The following is a 21,701-nucleotide window of genomic DNA, read 5'->3' on the forward strand; positions in this document are numbered from 1 at the left end:
TTGTTGCTAAAGTGAAGTTCCATGATAATAATACAGAACTTCATTGATGGTGAATTAATTCATACTTCTAGAAATATCAGGATGTGTGACTTTGTGGAGATCATGCATAAGGCTTATTAAATGCTTCAGAGAAGAAAAAAAATAATTGAAAAGCAATTCATATTTTTTTCTAAAAATGATCCATTTTATTCCACAACTGCATATTTTCCTAATCACCAGAGATGACTTCGTTACAAACTAGGATTTCCTCACATATTCTGTAATTTTTTTTATATAGATATTTGAGAATATTAAAGAGAAGTGTGGTTTGGGTGATATTAGTGATGAACCACAGATACTGTCTGCTGACAATGTGAAGTGAGTATTGTTATTGAAATTTATTGAAACCCAAAAATAACCTGTAAAACAAGCTGATCCATTTCATTCAATGAAAGATGAAAATCATTTAACTCACTCTGTATTCAATAAAGTTTGGATTCAACAATGTCACTTTTAGTTTCATAACTGCCCACCTCACACTACAATTGAAGACCTCATACCATAACTGATGACCTCATACCATAACTGATGACCTCAAACTACAACTGATGGTCTCATACCATAACTGATGATCTCATGCCATAACTGATGACCTCACACCATAACTGATGACCTCAAACTACAACTGATCATCTCATACCATAACTAATGACCTCATACCATAACTGATGACCTCATACCATAACTAATGACCTCATACCATAACTGATCATCTCAAACTACAACTGATCGTCTCATACCATAACTGATGACCTCATATCATAACTGATGACCTCACACCATAACTGATGACCTCAAACTACAACTGATCATCTCATACCATAACTAATGACCTCATACCATAACTGATGACCTCATACCATAACTAATGACCTCATACCATAACTGATCATCTCAAACTACAACTGATCGTCTCATACCATAACTGATGACCTCATATCATAACTGATGACCTCATATCATGACTGATGACCTCATATCATGACTGATGACCTTATACCATAACTGATGACCTCATACCATAACTGATGACCTCAAACTACAACTGATGGTCTCATGCCATAACTGATGACCTCATACCATAACTGATGACCTCATACCATAGCTGATGACCTCATACCATAACTGATGACCTCATACCATAACTGATGACCTCATACCATAACTGATGACCTCATATCATAACTGATGACCTCATACCATAACTGATGGTCTCATACCATAACTGATGACCTCATACCATAACTGATGACCTCATACCATAACTGATGACCTCATGCCATAACTGATGACCTCATACCATAACTGATGACCTCATGCCATAACTGATGACCTCATGCCATAACTGATGACCTCATACCATAACAGATGACCTCATACCATAACTGATGACCTAATACCATAACTGATGACTTCATACCATAACTGATGACTTCATACCATAACTGATGACCTAATACCATAACTGATGGTCTCAAACCCAAATTGTACTCTAATAAGACACATCAAATCATCCAAAACTTTGAACCATGCATGATTGCTATATAAATGTTTTCTTTTTCCTAGGTCTGTTTTCACACTTAGCAGTGATGACTTTCGTGACATTATATTTTATTTATCAGACATTGGTATGACATTATTAGCATTCCTAGAAATTTATCCAGAAGCAAGTTGTATATTTCATCAACATACTTTTGTGTCAAGGTATATATTTTGTTAGTCTCTATTGGATGAAATCTGTGTGTGGCCATCATCATTTCTTGGACATACCTTGTCCAAATGATTCAGACTTGGTTAAAGGTAAAACATACCGGTATACATATTCATGTCAATTTGTATTTCATTCTGTTGACCTGTTGATTGTCTAAGTCTAATTTTTGCCTCAAAACACAACATTTCAACATATTAAAGCATGCACCCAGAATGAGTTGCTGGTGCACGCCTATTTTTTATTTTTGAAATTTGATTCAAAATGGCGAACTGGTGATTATGTTGTTTTAACCTTTTCACCACCAGTTCCCTCTTTTCATCACAAATTCACAAAACTAGTCCTGTTCATAGTCTGCACTTTCCTTCAGAAGATTGGCACAAAAATAGCCAAATTTTTGAGTAAAAACAGAAAGTTGAGTCAAATTTTGTCTGTTGGGTTCTAAATTAGGGTTCATTTCCAGAAATAATGAAAAATATAAAGAAAAAAGGGCAAAAAATGGGGATGAGAAAGTTTGGTGGTGAAAAGGTTAACTTGCATGTGTGTTTTAATGCATCTCCACCTGTATTTCATCATGTCTGGACCAATGTGTGCGCCTGTCCAGAGACAACCTTATTTCAGATAACCCTTGACCAAACCTCTCACATACTTAATACTTTGTGGTAATTTTTAGATTTGATCAAAGATAGGAGATTGGATATCATTTTTCTCATAAAATTAGCATCAGGTATTTTAGCAGATCTTGGGCATGTGTTGGATCATTTTCTTCAAACTTTGTGAAAGGATTACAATTATGAGTAATTGATGTAATGTAATGTGATGTAATAGTTATGCTATGATTATATATGTAATCAGAAAATATATCAACTCAGTTACAAATCAATGTGAACTTTGAGTGTCCCTTCAATGTACAGTTATCAATACATGCTGTAGGTTATTGTTTAATGTCAAGTTCAAATACATGATAGGGCACATTGACTTGCTTCTGCAATTAATAATTTAATTGAATTAACATTTATATTTATTTACATTAACATACAACTCTTACTATAGATAATGCATGTGAATTTATTATTTCAGGCTTTCTGCATGCTATGAAACACTTGTACCTGAACTTGAGAAATCTTTGAAGCAACGGAAATCTGATCATCCAAGGTAAGAAATGAATACAACAGCTGTAATACTTCACCTCTACGGGCACTCATTGTGATTGCAACCCATATTTTGTACTAAATCTGTACTAGTACCTAAATCCCTGTCCATGTGCTGACTACATTGTTATCAATGCCTACTGTGACTACATCCTTGCCAATGCCTACTGTGACTACATCCTTACAAATGCCTACTGTGACTACATTCCTACCAATGCCTTCTTTGACTACATCCTTACCAATGCCCACTGTGACTACATCCTTGCCAATGTCTACTGTGACTACATCCTTGCCAATGCCTACTGTGACTACATCCTTACAAATGCCTACTGTGACTACATCCTTACGAATGCCTACTGTGACTACATCCTTACAAATGTCTACTGTGACTACATCCTTGCCAATGCCTACTGTGACAACATCCTTACCAATGCCTACTGTGACTACATCCTTACAAATGCCTACTGTGACTACATCCTTACCAATGCCCACTGTGACTACATCCTTACAAATGCCTACTGTGACTACACCCTTACAAATGTCTACTGTGACTACATCCTTGCCAATGCCTACTGTGACTACATCCTTACCAATGCCTACTGTGACTACATCCTTACAAATGCCTACTGTGACTACATCCTTACCAATGCCTACACTGACTACATCCTTACCAATGACTACTGTGACTACATCCTTACCAATGTCTACTGTGACTACATCCTTACCAATGCCTACTGTGACTACATCCTTACAAATGTCTACTGTGACTACATCCTTACAAATGCCTACTGTGACTACATCCTTGCCAATTCCTACTGTAACTACATCCTTACCAATGCCTACTGTGACTACATCCTTACAAATGCCTACTGTGACTACATCCTTACCAATGCCTACTGTGACTACATCCTTATAAATGCCTACTGTGACTACATCCTTATAAATACCTACTGTGACTACATCCTTACAAATCTCTACTGGACTACATCCATACAAATGCCTTCTGTGACTATATCCTTACAAATGCCTGCTGTGACTACATCCTTATAAATGCCTACTGTGACTACATCCTTACAAATGCCTACTGTGACTACATCCTCATAAATTCCTACTGTGACTACATCCTTACAAATGTCTAATGTGACTATGTCCTTGCCAATGCCTACTGTGACTACATCCTTACCAATGCCTACTGTGACTATATCCTTACAAATATTTACTCCGACTACATCCTTACCAATGCCTACTGTGACTACATCCTGACAAATGCCTACTGTGACTACTAGTATATCCTTACAAATTCTTACTGTAAGGATGTGACTACGTCCTTGCCAATGCCTACTGTGACTACATCCTTACAAATGCCTACTGTGACTACATCCTTACAAATGTCTGTGACAACGTCCTTGCCAATACCTACTGTGACTACATCCTTACAAATGTCTAATGTGACTACGTCCTTGCCAATGCCTGCTGTGACTACATCCTTATCAATGCCTACTGTGACTACATCCTTACAAATGTCTACTGTAACTACATCCTTACAAATGTCTACTGTGACTACGCCCTTGCCAATGCCTACTGTGACTACGTCCTTGCCAATGCCTACTGTGACTACATCCTTACAAATGCCTACTGTGACTACATCCTTACAAATGCCTACTGTGACTACATCCTTACAAATGTCTGTGACTATGTCCTTGCCAATGCCTACTATGACTACATCCTTACAAATGTCTAATGTGACTACGTCCTTGCCAGTGCCTGCTGTGACTACATCCTTATCAATGCCTACTGTGACTACATCCTTACAAATGTCTACTGTAACTACATCCTTACAAATGTCTACTATGACTACATCCTTGCCAATGCCTACTGTGACTACATCCTTACAAATGCCTACTGTGACTACATCCTTACAAATGCCTACTGTGACTACATCCTTACAAATGCCTACTGTGACTACATCCTTTAAAATGCCTACTGTGACTACATCCTTACAAATGCCTACTGTGACTACATCCTTACAAATGTCTACTGTGACTACATCCTTACAAATGTCTACTGTGACTACATTCTTACAAATGCCTACTGTGACTACATCCTTACAAATGTCTACTGTGACTACATCCTTACAAATGCCTACTGTGACTACATCCTTACAAATGCCTACTGTAACTACATCCTTACAAATGTCTACTGTGACTACATCCTTACAAATGCCTACTGTGACTACATCCTTACAAATGCCTACTGTGACTACATCCTTACAAATGTCTACTGTGACTACATCCTGACAAATGCCTACTGTGACTACATCCTTACCAATGCCTACTGTGACTACATCCTTACTAATGCCTACTGTGACTACATCCTTACAAATGCCTACTGTGACTACATCCTTACAAATGCCTACTGTGACTACATCCTTACAAATGCCTACTGTGACTACATCCTTACAAATGCCTACTGTGACTACATCCTTACAAATGCCTACTGTGACTACATTCTTACAAATGTCTACTGTGACTACTTCTTTGCCAATGCCTACTGTGACTACATCCTTGCCAATGCCTACTGTGACTACATCCTTGCCAATGCCTACTGTGACTACATCCTTGCCAATGCCTACTGTGACTACATCCTTGCCAATGCCTACTGTGACTACATCCTTGCCAATGCCTACTGTGACTGCATCCTTACAAATGCCTACTGTGACTACATCTTTACAAATCTCTGCTGCAGTACATCCTTACAAATGCCTTCTGTGACTATATCCTTACAAATGCCTAGTGTGACTACATCCTTACAAATGCCTACTTTGACTACATCTTTACAAATGCATACTGTGACTACATCCTTACAAATGTCTACTGTGACTATGTGCTTGCCAATGCCTACTGTGACTACATCCTTACAAATGCCTTCTGTGACTACGTCCTTGCCAATGTCTACTGTGACTACATCCTTACAAATGCCTAGTGTGACTACGTCCTTGTCAATGTCTACTGTGACTACGTCCTTACAAATGTCTACTGTGACTACATTCTTACAAATGCCTTCTGTGACTACGTCCTTGCCAATGTCTACAGTGACTACATCCTTACAAATGTCTACTGTGACTACATCCTTACAAATGCCTACTGTGACTACATCCTTACAAATGCCTACTGTAACTACATCCTTACAAATGTCTACTGTGACTACACCCTTACAAATGCCTGCTGTGACTACATCCTTACAAATGTCTACTGTGACTACATCCTTACCAATGCCTACTGTGACTACATCCTTCCCAATGCCTACTGTGACTACATCCTTACAAATGCCTACTGTGACTACATCCTTACAAATGCCTGCTGTGACTACATCCTTACAAATGTCTACTGTGACTACATCCTTGCCAATGCCTACTGTAACTACATCCTTACCAATGCCTACTGTGACTACATCCTTACCAATGCCTACTGTGACTACATCCTTACAAATGTCTACTGTGACTACATCCTTACAAATGCCTACTGTGACTACATCCTTGCCAATTCCTACTGTAACTACATCCTTACCAATGCCTACTGTGACTACATCCTTACAAATGCCTACTGTGACTACATCCTTACCAATGCCTACTGTGACTACATCCTTATAAATACCTACTGTGACTACATCCTTACAAATCTCTACTGGACTACATCCATACAAATGCTTCTGTGACTATATCCTTACAAATGCCTGCTGTGACTACATCCTTATAAATGCCTACTGTGACTACATCCTTACAAATGCCTACTGTGACTACATCCTTACAAATGCCTACTGTGACTACATCCTCATAAATGCCTACTGTGACTACATCCTTACAAATGTCTAATGTGACTATGTCCTTGCCAATGCCTTCTGTGACTACATCCTTACCAATGCCTACTGTGACTATATCCTTACAAATATTTACTCCGACTACATCCTTACCAATGCCTACTGTGACAACATCCTGCAAATGCCTACTGTGACTACTAGTATATCCTTACAAATTCTTACTGTAAGGATGTGACTACGTCCTTGCCAATGCCTACTGTGACTACATCCTTACAAATGCCTACTGTGACTACATCCTTACAAATGTCTGTGACTACGTCCTTGCCAATGCCTACTGTGACTACATCCTTACAAATGTCTAATGTGACTACGTCCTTGCCAATGCCTGCTGTGACTACATCCTTATCAATGCCTACTGTGACTACATCCTTACAAATGTCTACTGTAACTACATCCTTACAAATGTCTACTGTGACTACGTCCTTGCCAATGCCTACTGTGACTACGTCCTTGCCAATGCCTACTGTGACTACATCCTTACAAATGCCTACTGTGACTACATCCTTACAAATGCCTACTGTGACTACATCCTTACAAATGTCTGTGACTACGTCCTTGCCAATGCCTACTGTGACTACATCCTTACAAATGCCTACTGTGACTACATCCTTACAAATGCCTACTGTGACTACATCCTTACAAATGTCTGTGACTATGTCCTTGCCAATGCCTACTATGACTACATCCTTACAAATGTCTAATGTGACTACGTCCTTGCCAGTGCCTGCTGTGACTACATCCTTATCAATGCCTACTGTGACTACATCCTTACAAATGTCTACTGTAACTACATCCTTACAAATGTCTACTATGACTACATCCTTGCCAATGCCTACTGTGACTACATCCTTACAAATGCCTACTGTGACTACATCCTTACAAATGCCTACTGTGACTACATCCTTACAAATGCCTACTGTGACTACATCCTTTAAAATGCCTACTGTGACTACATCCTTACAAATGCCTACTGTGACTACATCCTTACAAATGTCTACTGTGACTACATCCTTACAAATGTCTACTGTGACTACATTCTTACAAATGCCTACTGTGACTACATCCTTACAAATGTCTACTGTGACTACATCCTTACAAATGCCTACTGTGACTACATCCTTACAAATGCCTACTGTAACTACATCCTTACAAATGTCTACTGTGACTACATCCTTACAAATGCCTACTGTGACTACATCCTTACAAATGCCTACTGTGACTACATCCTTACAAATGTCTACTGTGACTACATCCTGACAAATGCCTACTGTGACTACATCCTTACCAATGCCTACTGTGACTACATCCTTACTAATGCCTACTGTGACTACATCCTTACAAATGCCTACTGTGACTACATCCTTACAAATGCCTACTGTGACTACATCCTTACAAATGCCTACTGTGACTACATCCTTACAAATGCCTACTGTGACTACATCCTTACAAATGCCTACTGTGACTACATTCTTACAAATGTCTACTGTGACTACTTCTTTGCCAATGCCTACTGTGACTACATCCTTGCCAATGCCTACTGTGACTACATCCTTGCCAATGCCTACTGTGACTACATCCTTGCCAATGCCTACTGTGACTACATCCTTGCCAATGCCTACTGTGACTACATCCTTGCCAATGCCTACTGTGACTGCATCCTTACAAATGCCTACTGTGACTACATCTTTACAAATCTCTGCTGCAGTACATCCTTACAAATGTCTTCTGTGACTATATCCTTACAAATGCCTAGTGTGACTACATCCTTACAAATGCCTACTGTGACTACATCTTTACAAATGCATACTGTGACTACATCCTTACAAATGTCTACTGTGACTATGTGCTTGCCAATGCCTACTGTGACTACATCCTTACAAATGCCTTCTGTGACTACGTCCTTGCCAATGTCTACTGTGACTACATCCTTACAAATGCCTAGTGTGACTACGTCCTTGTCAATGTCTACTGTGACTACGTCCTTACAAATGTCTACTGTGACTACATTCTTACAAATGCCTTCTGTGACTACGTCCTTGCCAATGTCTACAGTGACTACATCCTTACAAATGTCTACTGTGACTACATCCTTACAAATGCCTACTGTGACTACATCCTTACAAATGCCTACTGTAACTACATCCTTACAAATGTCTACTGTGACTACATCCTTACAAATGCCTGCTGTGACTACATCCTTACAAATGTCTACTGTGACTACATCCTTACCAATGCCTACTGTGACTACATCCTTCCCAATGCCTACTGTGACTACATCCTTACAAATGCCTACTGTGACTACATCCTTACAAATGCCTGCTGTGACTACATCCTTACAAATGTCTACTGTGACTACATCCTTGCCAATGCCTACTGTAACTACATCCTTACCAATGCCTACTGTGACTACATCCTTACCAATGCCTACTGTGACTACATCCTTACAAATGTCTACTGTGACTACATCCTTACAAATGCCTACTGTGACTACATCCTTGCCAATTCCTACTGTAACTACATCCTTACCAATGCCTACTGTGACTACATCCTTACAAATGCCTACTGTGACTACATCCTTACCAATGCCTACTGTGACTACGTCCTTATAAATGCCTACTGTGACTACATCCTTATAAATACCTACTGTGACTACATCCTTACAAATCTCTACTGGACTACATCCATACAAATGCCTTCTGTGACTATATCCTTACAAATGCCTGCTGTGACTACATCCTCATAAATGCCTACTGTGACTACATCCTTACAAATGTCTACTATGACTACATCCTTGCCAATGCCTACTGTGACTACATCCTTACAAATGCCTACTGTGACTACATCCTTACAAATGCCTACTGTGACTACATCCTTACAAATGCCTACTGTGACTACATCCTTTAAAATGCCTACTGTGACTACATCCTTACAAATGCCTACTGTGACTACATCCTTACAAATGTCTACTGTGACTACATCCTTACAAATGTCTACTGTGACTACATTCTTACAAATGCCTACTGTGACTACATCCTTACAAATGTCTACTGTGACTACATCCTTACAAATGCCTACTGTGACTACATCCTTACAAATGCCTACTGTAACTACATCCTTACAAATGTCTACTGTGACTACATCCTTACAAATGCCTACTGTGACTACATCCTTACAAATGCCTACTGTGACTACATCCTTACAAATGTCTACTGTGACTACATCCTGACAAATGCCTACTGTGACTACATCCTTACCAATGCCTACTGTGACTACATCCTTACAAATGCCTACTGTGACTACATCCTTACAAATGCCTACTGTGACTACATCCTTACAAATGCCTACTGTGACTACATCCTTACAAATGCCTACTGTGACTACATCCTTACAAATGCCTACTGTGACTACATTCTTACAAATGTCTACTGTGACTACTTCTTTGCCAATGCCTACTGTGACTACATCCTTGCCAATGCCTACTGTGACTACATCCTTGCCAATGCCTACTGTGACTACATCCTTGCCAATGCCTACTGTGACTACATCCTTGCCAATGCCTACTGTGACTGCATCCTTACAAATGCCTACTGTGACTACATCTTTACAAATCTCTGCTGCAGTACATCCTTACAAATGCCTTCTGTGACTATATCCTTACAAATGCCTAGTGTGACTACATCCTTACAAATGCCTACTGTGACTACATCTTTACAAATGCATACTGTGACTACATCCTTACAAATGTCTACTGTGACTATGTGCTTGCCAATGCCTACTGTGACTACATCCTTACAAATGCCTTCTGTGACTACGTCCTTGCCAATGTCTACTGTGACTACATCCTTACAAATGCCTAGTGTGACTACGTCCTTGTCAATGTCTACTGTGACTACGTCCTTACAAATGTCTACTGTGACTACATTCTTACAAATGCCTTCTGTGACTACGTCCTTGCCAATGTCTACAGTGACTACATCCTTACAAATGTCTACTGTGACTACATCCTTACAAATGCCTACTGTGACTACATCCTTACAAATGCCTACTGTAACTACATCCTTACAAATGTCTACTGTGACTACACCCTTACAAATGCCTGCTGTGACTACATCCTTACAAATGTCTACTGTGACTACATCCTTACCAATGCCTACTGTGACTACATCCTTCCCAATGCCTACTGTGACTACATCCTTACAAATGCCTACTGTGACTACATCCTTACAAATGCCTGCTGTGACTACATCCTTACAAATGTCTACTGTGACTACATCCTTGCCAATGCCTACTGTAACTACATCCTTACCAATGCCTACTGTGACTACATCCTTACCAATGCCTACTGTGACTACATCCTTACAAATGTCTACTGTGACTACATCCTTACAAATGCCTACTGTGACTACATCCTTGCCAATTCCTACTGTAACTACATCCTTACCAATGCCTACTGTGACTACATCCTTACAAATGCCTACTGTGACTACATCCTTACCAATGCCTACTGTGACTACATCCTTATAAATACCTACTGTGACTACATCCTTACAAATCTCTACTGGACTACATCCATACAAATGCCTTCTGTGACTATATCCTTACAAATGCCTGCTGTGACTACATCCTTATAAATGCCTACTGTGACTACATCCTTACAAATGCCTACTGTGACTACATCCTTACAAATGCCTACTGTGACTACATCCTCATAAATGCCTACTGTGACTACATCCTTACAAATGTCTAATGTGACTATGTCCTTGCCAATGCCTTCTGTGACTACATCCTTACCAATGCCTACTGTGACTATATCCTTACAAATATTTACTCCGACTACATCCTTACCAATGCCTACTGTGACAACATCCTGCAAATGCCTACTGTGACTACTAGTATATCCTTACAAATTCTTACTGTAAGGATGTGACTACGTCCTTGCCAATGCCTACTGTGACTACATCCTTACAAATGCCTACTGTGACTACATCCTTACAAATGTCTGTGACTACGTCCTTGCCAATGCCTACTGTGACTACATCCTTACAAATGTCTAATGTGACTACGTCCTTGCCAATGCCTGCTGTGACTACATCCTTATCAATGCCTACTGTGACTACATCCTTACAAATGTCTACTGTAACTACATCCTTACAAATGTCTACTGTGACTACGTCCTTGCCAATGCCTACTGTGACTACGTCCTTGCCAATGCCTACTGTGACTACGTCCTTACAAATGCCTACTGTGACTACATCCTTACAAATGCCTACTGTGACTACATCCTTACAAATGCCTACTGTGACTACATCCTTACAAATGTCTGTGACTACGTCCTTGCCAATGCCTACTGTGACTACATCCTTACAAATGCCTACTGTGACTACATCCTTACAAATGTCTGTGACTATGTCCTTGCCAATGCCTACTATGACTACATCCTTACAAATGTCTAATGTGACTACGTCCTTGCCAGTGCCTGCTGTGACTACATCCTTATCAATGCCTACTGTGACTACATCCTTACAAATGTCTACTGTAACTACATCCTTACAAATGTCTACTATGACTACATCCTTGCCAATGCCTACTGTGACTACATCCTTACAAATGCCTACTGTGACTACATCCTTACAAATGCCTACTGTGACTACATCCTTACAAATGCCTACTGTGACTACATCCTTTAAAATGCCTACTGTGACTACATCCTTACAAATGCCTACTGTGACTACATCCTTACAAATGTCTACTGTGACTACATCCTTACAAATGTCTACTGTGACTACATTCTTACAAATGCCTACTGTGACTACATCCTTACAAATGTCTACTGTGACTACATCCTTACAAATGCCTACTGTGACTACATCCTTACAAATGCCTACTGTAACTACATCCTTACAAATGTCTACTGTGACTACATCCTTACAAATGCCTACTGTGACTACATCCTTACAAATGCCTACTGTGACTACATCCTTACAAATGTCTACTGTGACTACATCCTGACAAATGCCTACTGTGACTACATCCTTACCAATGCCTACTGTGACTACATCCTTACTAATGCCTACTGTGACTACATCCTAACAAATGCCTACTGTGACTACATCCTTACAAATGCCTACTGTGACTACATCCTTACAAATGCCTACTGTGACTACATCCTTACAAATGCCTACTGTGACTACATCCTTACAAATGCCTACTGTGACTACATTCTTACAAATGTCTACTGTGACTACTTCTTTGCCAATGCCTACTGTGACTACATCCTTGCCAATGCCTACTGTGACTACATCCTTGCCAATGCCTACTGTGACTACATCCTTGCCAATGCCTACTGTGACTACATCCTTGCCAATGCCTACTGTGACTACATCCTTGCCAATGCCTACTGTGACTGCATCCTTACAAATGCCTACTGTGACTACATCTTTACAAATCTCTGCTGCAGTACATCCTTACAAATGTCTTCTGTGACTATATCCTTACAAATGCCTAGTGTGACTACATCCTTACAAATGCCTACTGTGACTACATCTTTACAAATGCATACTGTGACTACATCCTTACAAATGTCTACTGTGACTATGTGCTAGCCAATGCCTACTGTGACTACATCCTTACAAATGCCTTCTGTGACTACGTCCTTGCCAATGTCTACTGTGACTACATCCTTACAAATGCCTAGTGTGACTACGTCCTTGTCAATGTCTACTGTGACTACGTCCTTACAAATGTCTACTGTGACTACATTCTTACAAATGCCTTCTGTGACTACGTCCTTGCCAATGTCTACAGTGACTACATCCTTACAAATGTCTACTGTGACTACATCCTTACAAATGCCTACTGTGACTACATCCTTACAAATGCCTACTGTAACTACATCCTTACAAATGTCTACTGTGACTACATCCTTACAAATGCCTGCTGTGACTACATCCTTACAAATGTCTACTGTGACTACATCCTTACCAATGCCTACTGTGACTACATCCTTCCCAATGCCTACTGTGACTACATCCTTACAAATGCCTACTGTGACTACATCCTTACAAATGCCTGCTGTGACTACATCCTTACAAATGTCTACTGTGACTACATCCTTGCCAATGCCTACTGTAACTACATCCTTACCAATGCCTACTGTGACTACATCCTTACCAATGCCTACTGTGACTACATCCTTACAAATGTCTACTGTGACTACATCCTTACAAATGCCTACTGTGACTACATCCTTGCCAATTCCTACTGTAACTACATCCTTACCAATGCCTACTGTGACTACATCCTTACAAATGCCTACTGTGACTACATCCTTACCAATGCCTACTGTGACTACGTCCTTATAAATGCCTACTGTGACTACATCCTTATAAATACCTACTGTGACTACATCCTTACAAATCTCTACTGGACTACATCCATACAAATGCCTTCTGTGACTATATCCTTACAAATGCCTGCTGTGACTACATCCTCATAAATGCCTACTGTGACTACATCCTTACAAATGTCTAATGTGACTATGTCCTTGCCAATGCCTTCTGTGACTACATCCTTACCAATGCCTACTGTGACTATATCCTTACAAATATTTACTCCGACTACATCCTTACCAATGCCTACTGTGACAACATCCTGCAAATGCCTACTGTGACTACTAGTATATCCTTACAAATTCTTACTGTAAGGATGTGACTACGTCCTTGCCAATGCCTACTGTGACTACATCCTTACAAATGCCTACTGTGACTACATCCTTACAAATGTCTGTGACTACGTCCTTGCCAATGCCTACTGTGACTACATCCTTACAAATGTCTAATGTGACTACGTCCTTGCCAATGCCTGCTGTGACTACATCCTTATCAATGCCTACTGTGACTACATCCTTACAAATGTCTACTGTAACTACATCCTTACAAATGTCTACTGTGACTACGTCCTTGCCAATGCCTACTGTGACTACGTCCTTGCCAATGCCTACTGTGACTACATCCTTACAAATGCCTACTGTGACTATATCCTTACAAATGCCTACTGTGACTACATCCTTACAAATGTCTGTGACTACGTCCTTGCCAATGCCTACTGTGACTACATCCTTACAAATGTCTAATGTGACTACGTCCTTGCTAATGCCTGCTGTGACTACATCCTTATCAATGCCTACTGTGACTACATCCTTACAAATGTCTACTGTGACTACGTCCTTGCCAATGCCTACTGTGACTACGTTCTTGCCAATGCCTACTGTGACTACGTCCTTACAAATGCCTACTGTGACTACATCCTTACAAATGCCTACTGTGACTACATCCTTTAAAATGCCTACTGTGACTACATCCTTACAAATGCCTACTGTGACTACATCCTTACAAATGCCTACTGTGACTACATCCTTACAAATGCCTACTGTGACTACATCCTTACAAATGCCTACTGTGACTACATCCTTACAAATGCCTAGTGTGACTACATCCTTACAAATGCCTACTGTGACTACATCCTTACAAATGTATATTGTGACTATGTCCTTACCAATGCCTACTGTGACTACATCCTTACAAATGCCTACTGTGACTACATCCTTACCAATGCCTACTGTGACTACATCCTTATAAATGCCTACTGTGACTACATCCTTACAAATCTCTACTGCACTACATCCATACAAATGCCTACTGTGACTACATCCTTATAAATGCCTACTGTGACTACATCCTTACAAATCTCTACTGCACTACATCCATACAAATGCCTACTGTGACTACATCCTTACAAATCTCTACTGCACTACATCCATACAAATGCCTACTGTGACTACATCCTCATAAATGCCTACTGTGACTACATCCTTGCAAATGTCTAATGTGACTATGTCCTTGCCAATGCCTACTGTGACTACATCCTTACCAATGCCTACTGTGACTATATCCTTACCAATGCCTACTGTGACTATATCCTTACAAATATTTACTCCGACTACATCCTTACCAATGCCTACTGTGAATACATCCTTACAAATGTCTACTCTCACTATATCCTTACAAATGTCTAATGTGACTACGTCCTTGCCATTGCCTACTGTGACTACATCCTTACATATGCCTACTGTGACTACTAGTATATCCTTACAAATGCTTACTGTAAGGATGTGACTACGTCCTTGCCAATGCCTACTGTGACTACATCCTTACAAATGCCTACTGTGACTACATCCTTACAAATGCCTACTGTGACTACATCCTCATAAATGCCTACTGTGACTACATCCTTGCAAATGTCTAATGTGACTATGTCCTTGCCAATGCCTACTATGACTACGTCTTTGCCAATGCCTACTGTGACTACATCCTTACAAATGCCTACTGTGACTACATCCTTACAAATGCCTACTGTAACTACATCCTTACAAATGTCTACTGTGACTACATCCTTACAAATGCCTACTGTGACTACATCCTTACAAATGCCTGCTGTGACTACATCCTTACAAATGTCTACTGTGACTACATCCTTGCCAATGCCTACTGTAACTACATCCTTACCAATGCCTACTGTGACTACATCCTTACAAATGCCTACTGTGACTACATCCTTACCAATGCCTACTGTGACTACATCCTTATAAATGCCTACTGTGACTACATCCTTATAAATGCCTACTGTGACTACATCCTTATAAATGCCTACTGTGACTACATCCTTACAAATCTCTGCTGCACTACATCCATACAAATGCCTTCTGTGACTATATCCTTACAAATGCCTACTGTAACTACATCCTTACAAATGCCTGCTGTGACTACATCCTTATAAATGCCTACTGTGACTACATCCTTACAAATGCCTACTGTGACTACATCCTCATAAATGCCTACTGTGACTACATCCTTACAAATGCCTACTGTGACTACATCCTTACAAATGCCTACTGTGACTACATCCTTATAAATGCCTACTGTGACTACATCCTTACAAATGCCTACTGTGACTACATCCTTACAAATGCCTACTGTGACTACATCCTCATAAATGCCTACTGTGACTACATCCTTGCAAATGTCTAATGTGACTATGTCCTTGCCAATGCCTACTGTGACTACATCCTTACCAATGCCTACTGTGACTATATCCTTACCAATGCCTACTGTGACTATATCCTTACAAATATTTACTCCGACTACATCCTTACCAATGCCTACTGTGAATACATCCTTACAAATGTCTACTCTCACTATATCCTTACAAATGTCTAATGTGACTACGTCCTTGCCATTGCCTACTGTGACTACATCCTTACAAATGCCTACTGTGACTACTAGTATATCCTTACAAATGCTTACTGTAAGGATGTGACTACGTCCTTGCCAATGCCTACTGTGACTACGTCCTTGCCAATGCCTACTGTGACTACATCCTTACAAATGCCTACTGTGACTACATCCTTACAAATGCCTACTGTGACTACATCCTTTAAAATGCCTACTGTGACTACATCCTTACAAATGCCTACTGTGACTACATCCTTACAAATGCCTACTGTGACTACATCCTTACAAATGTCTACTGTGACTACATCCTTACAAATGTCTACTGTGACTACATTCTTACAAATGCCTACTGTGACTACATCCTTACAAATGTCTACTGTGACTACATCCTTACAAATGCCTACTGTGACTACATCCTTACAAATGCCTACTGTAACTACATCCTTACAAATGTCTACTGTGACTACATCCTTACAAATGCCTACTGTGACTACATCCTTACAAATGCCTACTGTGACTACATCCTTACAAATGTCTACTGTGACTACATCCTGACAAATGCCTACTGTGACTACATCCTTACCAATGCCTACTGTGACTACATCCTTACTAATGCCTACTGTGACTACATCCTTACTAATGCCTACTGTGACTACATCCTTACAAATGCCTACTGTGACTACATCCTTACAAATGCCTACTGTGACTACATCCTTGCCAATGCCTACTGTGACTACATCCTTGCCAATGCCTACTGTGACTGCATCCTTACAAATGCCTACTGTGACTACATCTTTGCAAATCTCTGCTGCAGTACATCCTTACAAATGCCTTCTGTGACTATATCCTTACAAATGCCTAGTGTGACTACATCCTTACAAATGCCTACTGTGACTACATCTTTACAAATGCATACTGTGACTACATCCTTACAAATGTCTACTGTGACTATGTGCTTGCCAATGCCTACTGTGACTACATCCTTACAAATGCCTTCTGTGACTACGTCCTTGCCAATGTCTACTGTGACTACATCCTTACAAATGCCTAGTGTGACTACATCCTTACAAATGCCTTCTGTGACTACGTCCTTGTCAATGTCTACTGTGACTACGTCCTTACAAATGTCTACTGTGACTACATTCTTACAAATGCCTTCTGTGACTACGTCCTTGCCAATGTCTACAGTGACTACATCCTTACAAATGTCTACTGTGACTACCTACATCCTTACAAATGCCTACTGTGACTACATCCTTACAAATGCCTACTGTAACTACATCCTTACAAATGTCTACTGTCACTACATCCTTACAAATGCCTGCTGTGACTACATCCTTACAAATGTCTACTGTGACTACATCCTTACCAATGCCTACTGTGACTACATCCTTCCCAATGCCTACTGTGACTACATCCTTACAAATGCCTACTGTGACTACATCCTTACAAATGCCTGCTGCGACTACATCCTTACAAATGTCTACTGTGACTACATCCTTGCCAATGCCTACTGTAACTACATCCTTACCAATGCCTACTGTGACTACATCCTTACCAATGCCTACTGTGACTACATCCTTACAAATGTCTACTGTGACTACATCCTTACAAATGCCTACTGTGACTACATCCTTGCCAATTCCTACTGTAACTACATCCTTACCAATGCCTACTGTGACTACATCCTTACAAATGCCTACTGTGACTACATCCTTACCAATGCCTACTGTGACTACATCCTTATAAATGCCTGCTGTGACTACATCCTTATAAATGCCTACTGTGACTACATCCTTACAAATGCCTACTGTGACTACATCCTCATAAATGCCTACTGTGACTACATCCTTACAAATGTCTAATGTGACTATGTCCTTGCCAATGCCTACTGTGACTACATCCTTACCAATGCCTACTGTGACTATATCCTTACAAATATTTACTCCGACTACATCCTTACCAATGCCTACTGTGACTACATCCTGACAAATGCCTACTGTGACTACTAGTATATCCTTACAAATTCTTACTGTAAGGATGTGACTACGTCCTTGCCAATGCCTACTGTGACTACATCCTTACAAATGCCTACTGTGACTACATCCTTACAAATGTCTGTGACTACGTCCTTGCCAATGCCTACTGTGACTACATCCTTACAAATGTCTAATGTGACTACGTCCTTGCCAATGCCTGCTGTGACTACATCCTTATCAATGCCTACTATGACTACATCCTTACAAATGTCTACTGTAACTACATCCTTACAAATGTCTACTGTGACTACGTCCTTGCCAATGCCTACTGTGACTACGTCCTTGCCAATGCCTACTGTGACTACATCCTTACAAATGCCTACTGTGACTACATCCTTACAAATGCCTACTGTGACTACATCCTTACAAATGCCTACTGTGACTACATCCTTACAAATGTCTGTGACTACGTCCTTGCCAATGCCTACTGTGACTACATCCTTACAAATGTCTAATGCGACTACGTCCTTGCTAATGCCTGCTGTGACTACATCCTTATCAATGCCTACTGTGACTACATCCTTACAAATGTCTACTGTAACTACATCCTTACAAATGTCTACTGTGACTACGTCCTTGCCAATGCCTACTGTGACTACGTTCTTGCCAATGCCTACTGTGACTACGTCCTTACAAATGCCTACTGTGACTACATCCTTACAAATGCCTACTGTGACTACATCCTTACAAATGCCTACTGTGACTACATCCTTACAAATGCCTACTGTGACTACATCCTTACAAATGCCTACTGTGACTACATCCTTACAAATGCCTACTGTGACTACATCCTTACAAATGCCTACTGTGACTACATCCTTACAAATGCCTACTGTGACTACATCCTTACAAATGCCTACTGTGACTACGTCCTTACAAATGTATATTGTGACTATGTCCTTACCAATGCCTACTGTGACTACATCCTTACAAATGCCTACTGTGACTACATCCTTACCAATGCCTACTGTGACTACATCCTTATAAATGCCTACTGTGACTACATCCTTATAAATGCCTACTGTGACTACATCCTTACAAATCTCTACTGCACTACATCCATACAAATGCCTTCTGTGACTATGTCCTTGCCAATGCCTACTGTGACTACATCCTTACCAATGCCTACTGTGACTATATCCTTACCAATGCCTACTGTGACTATATCCTTACAAATATTTACTCCGACTACATCCTTACCAGTGCCTACTGTGAATACATCCTTACAAATGTCTACTCTCACTATATCCTTACAAATGTCTAATGTGACTACGTCCTTGCCATTGCCTACTGTGACTACATCCTTACAAATGCCTACTGTGACTACTAGTATATCCTTACAAATGCTTACTGTAAGGATGTGACTACGTCCTTGCCAATGCCTACTGTGACTACATCCTTACAAATGCCTACTGTGACTACATCCTTACAAATGCCTACTGTGACTACATCCTTACAAATGTCTGTGACTATGTCCTTGCCAATGCCTACTATGACTACATCCTTACAAATGTCTACTATGACTACATCCTTGCCAATGCCTACTGTGACTACGTCTTTGCCAATGCCTACTGTGACTACATCTTTACAAATGCCTACTGTGACTACATCCTTACAAATGCCTACTGTGACTACATCCTTACAAATGCCTACTGTGACTACATCCTTACAAATGTCTACTGTGACTACATCCTTACAAATGTCTACTGTGACTACATTCTTACAAATGCCTACTGTGACTACATCCTTACAAATGTTTACTGTGACTACATCCTTACAAATGCCTACTGTGACTACATCCTTACAAATGCCTACTGTAACTACATCCTTACAAATGCCTACTGTGACTACATCCTTACAAATGCCTACTGTGACTACATCCTTACAAATGCCTACTGTGACTACATCCTTACAAATGCCTACTGTGACTACATCCTTACAAATGTCTACTGTGACTACATCCTTACAAATGTCTACTGTGACTACATTCTTACAAATGCCTACTGTGACTACATCCTTACAAATGTCTACTGTGACTACATCCTTACAAATGCCTACTGTGACTACATCCTTACAAATGCCTACTGTAACTACATCCTTACAAATGCCTACTGTGACTACATCCTTACAAATGCCTACTGTGACTACATCCTTACAAATGTCTACTGTGACTACATCCTGACAAATGCCTACTGTGACTACATCCTTACCAATGCCTACTGTGACTACATCCTTACTAATGCCTACTGTGACTACATCCTTACAAATGCCTACTGTGACTACATCCTTACAAATGCCTACTGTGACTACATCCTTACAAATGCCTACTGTGACTACATCCTTACAAATGCCTACTGTGACTACATCCTTACAAATGCCTACTGTGACTACATCCTTACAAATGCCTACTGTGACTACATTCTTACAAATGTCTACTGTGACTACTTCTTTGCCAATGCCTACTGTGACTACATCCTTGCCAATGCCTACTGTGACTACGTCCTTGCCAATGCCTACTGTGACTACATCCTTGCCAATGCCTACTGTGACTACATCCTTGCCAATGCCTACTGTGACTACATCCTTGCCAATGCCTACT

General features: G+C 40.3%; 1 protein-coding gene across 1 annotated transcript in view; it reads left to right on the plus strand.

Annotated features, from left to right (window-relative positions):
* Positions 1-21,701, plus strand: part of LOC144360400 (activating signal cointegrator 1 complex subunit 2-like) — a 275,599-nt gene that overhangs the window by 22,770 nt on the left and 231,128 nt on the right. The window contains exons 6-8 of the mRNA XM_085499036.1: positions 278-357; positions 1,606-1,743; positions 2,828-2,902. Coding sequence (XP_085355162.1) covers positions 278-357; positions 1,606-1,743; positions 2,828-2,902 — 293 coding nt within the window. The remainder of the gene's footprint in view (positions 1-277; positions 358-1,605; positions 1,744-2,827; positions 2,903-21,701) is intronic.

Source organism: Saccoglossus kowalevskii, chromosome 5, assembly GCF_978046115.1.
Source record: "Saccoglossus kowalevskii chromosome 5, keSacKowa6.1, whole genome shotgun sequence".
In the NCBI taxonomy this organism is placed as follows: Eukaryota; Metazoa; Hemichordata; class Enteropneusta; family Harrimaniidae; genus Saccoglossus; species Saccoglossus kowalevskii.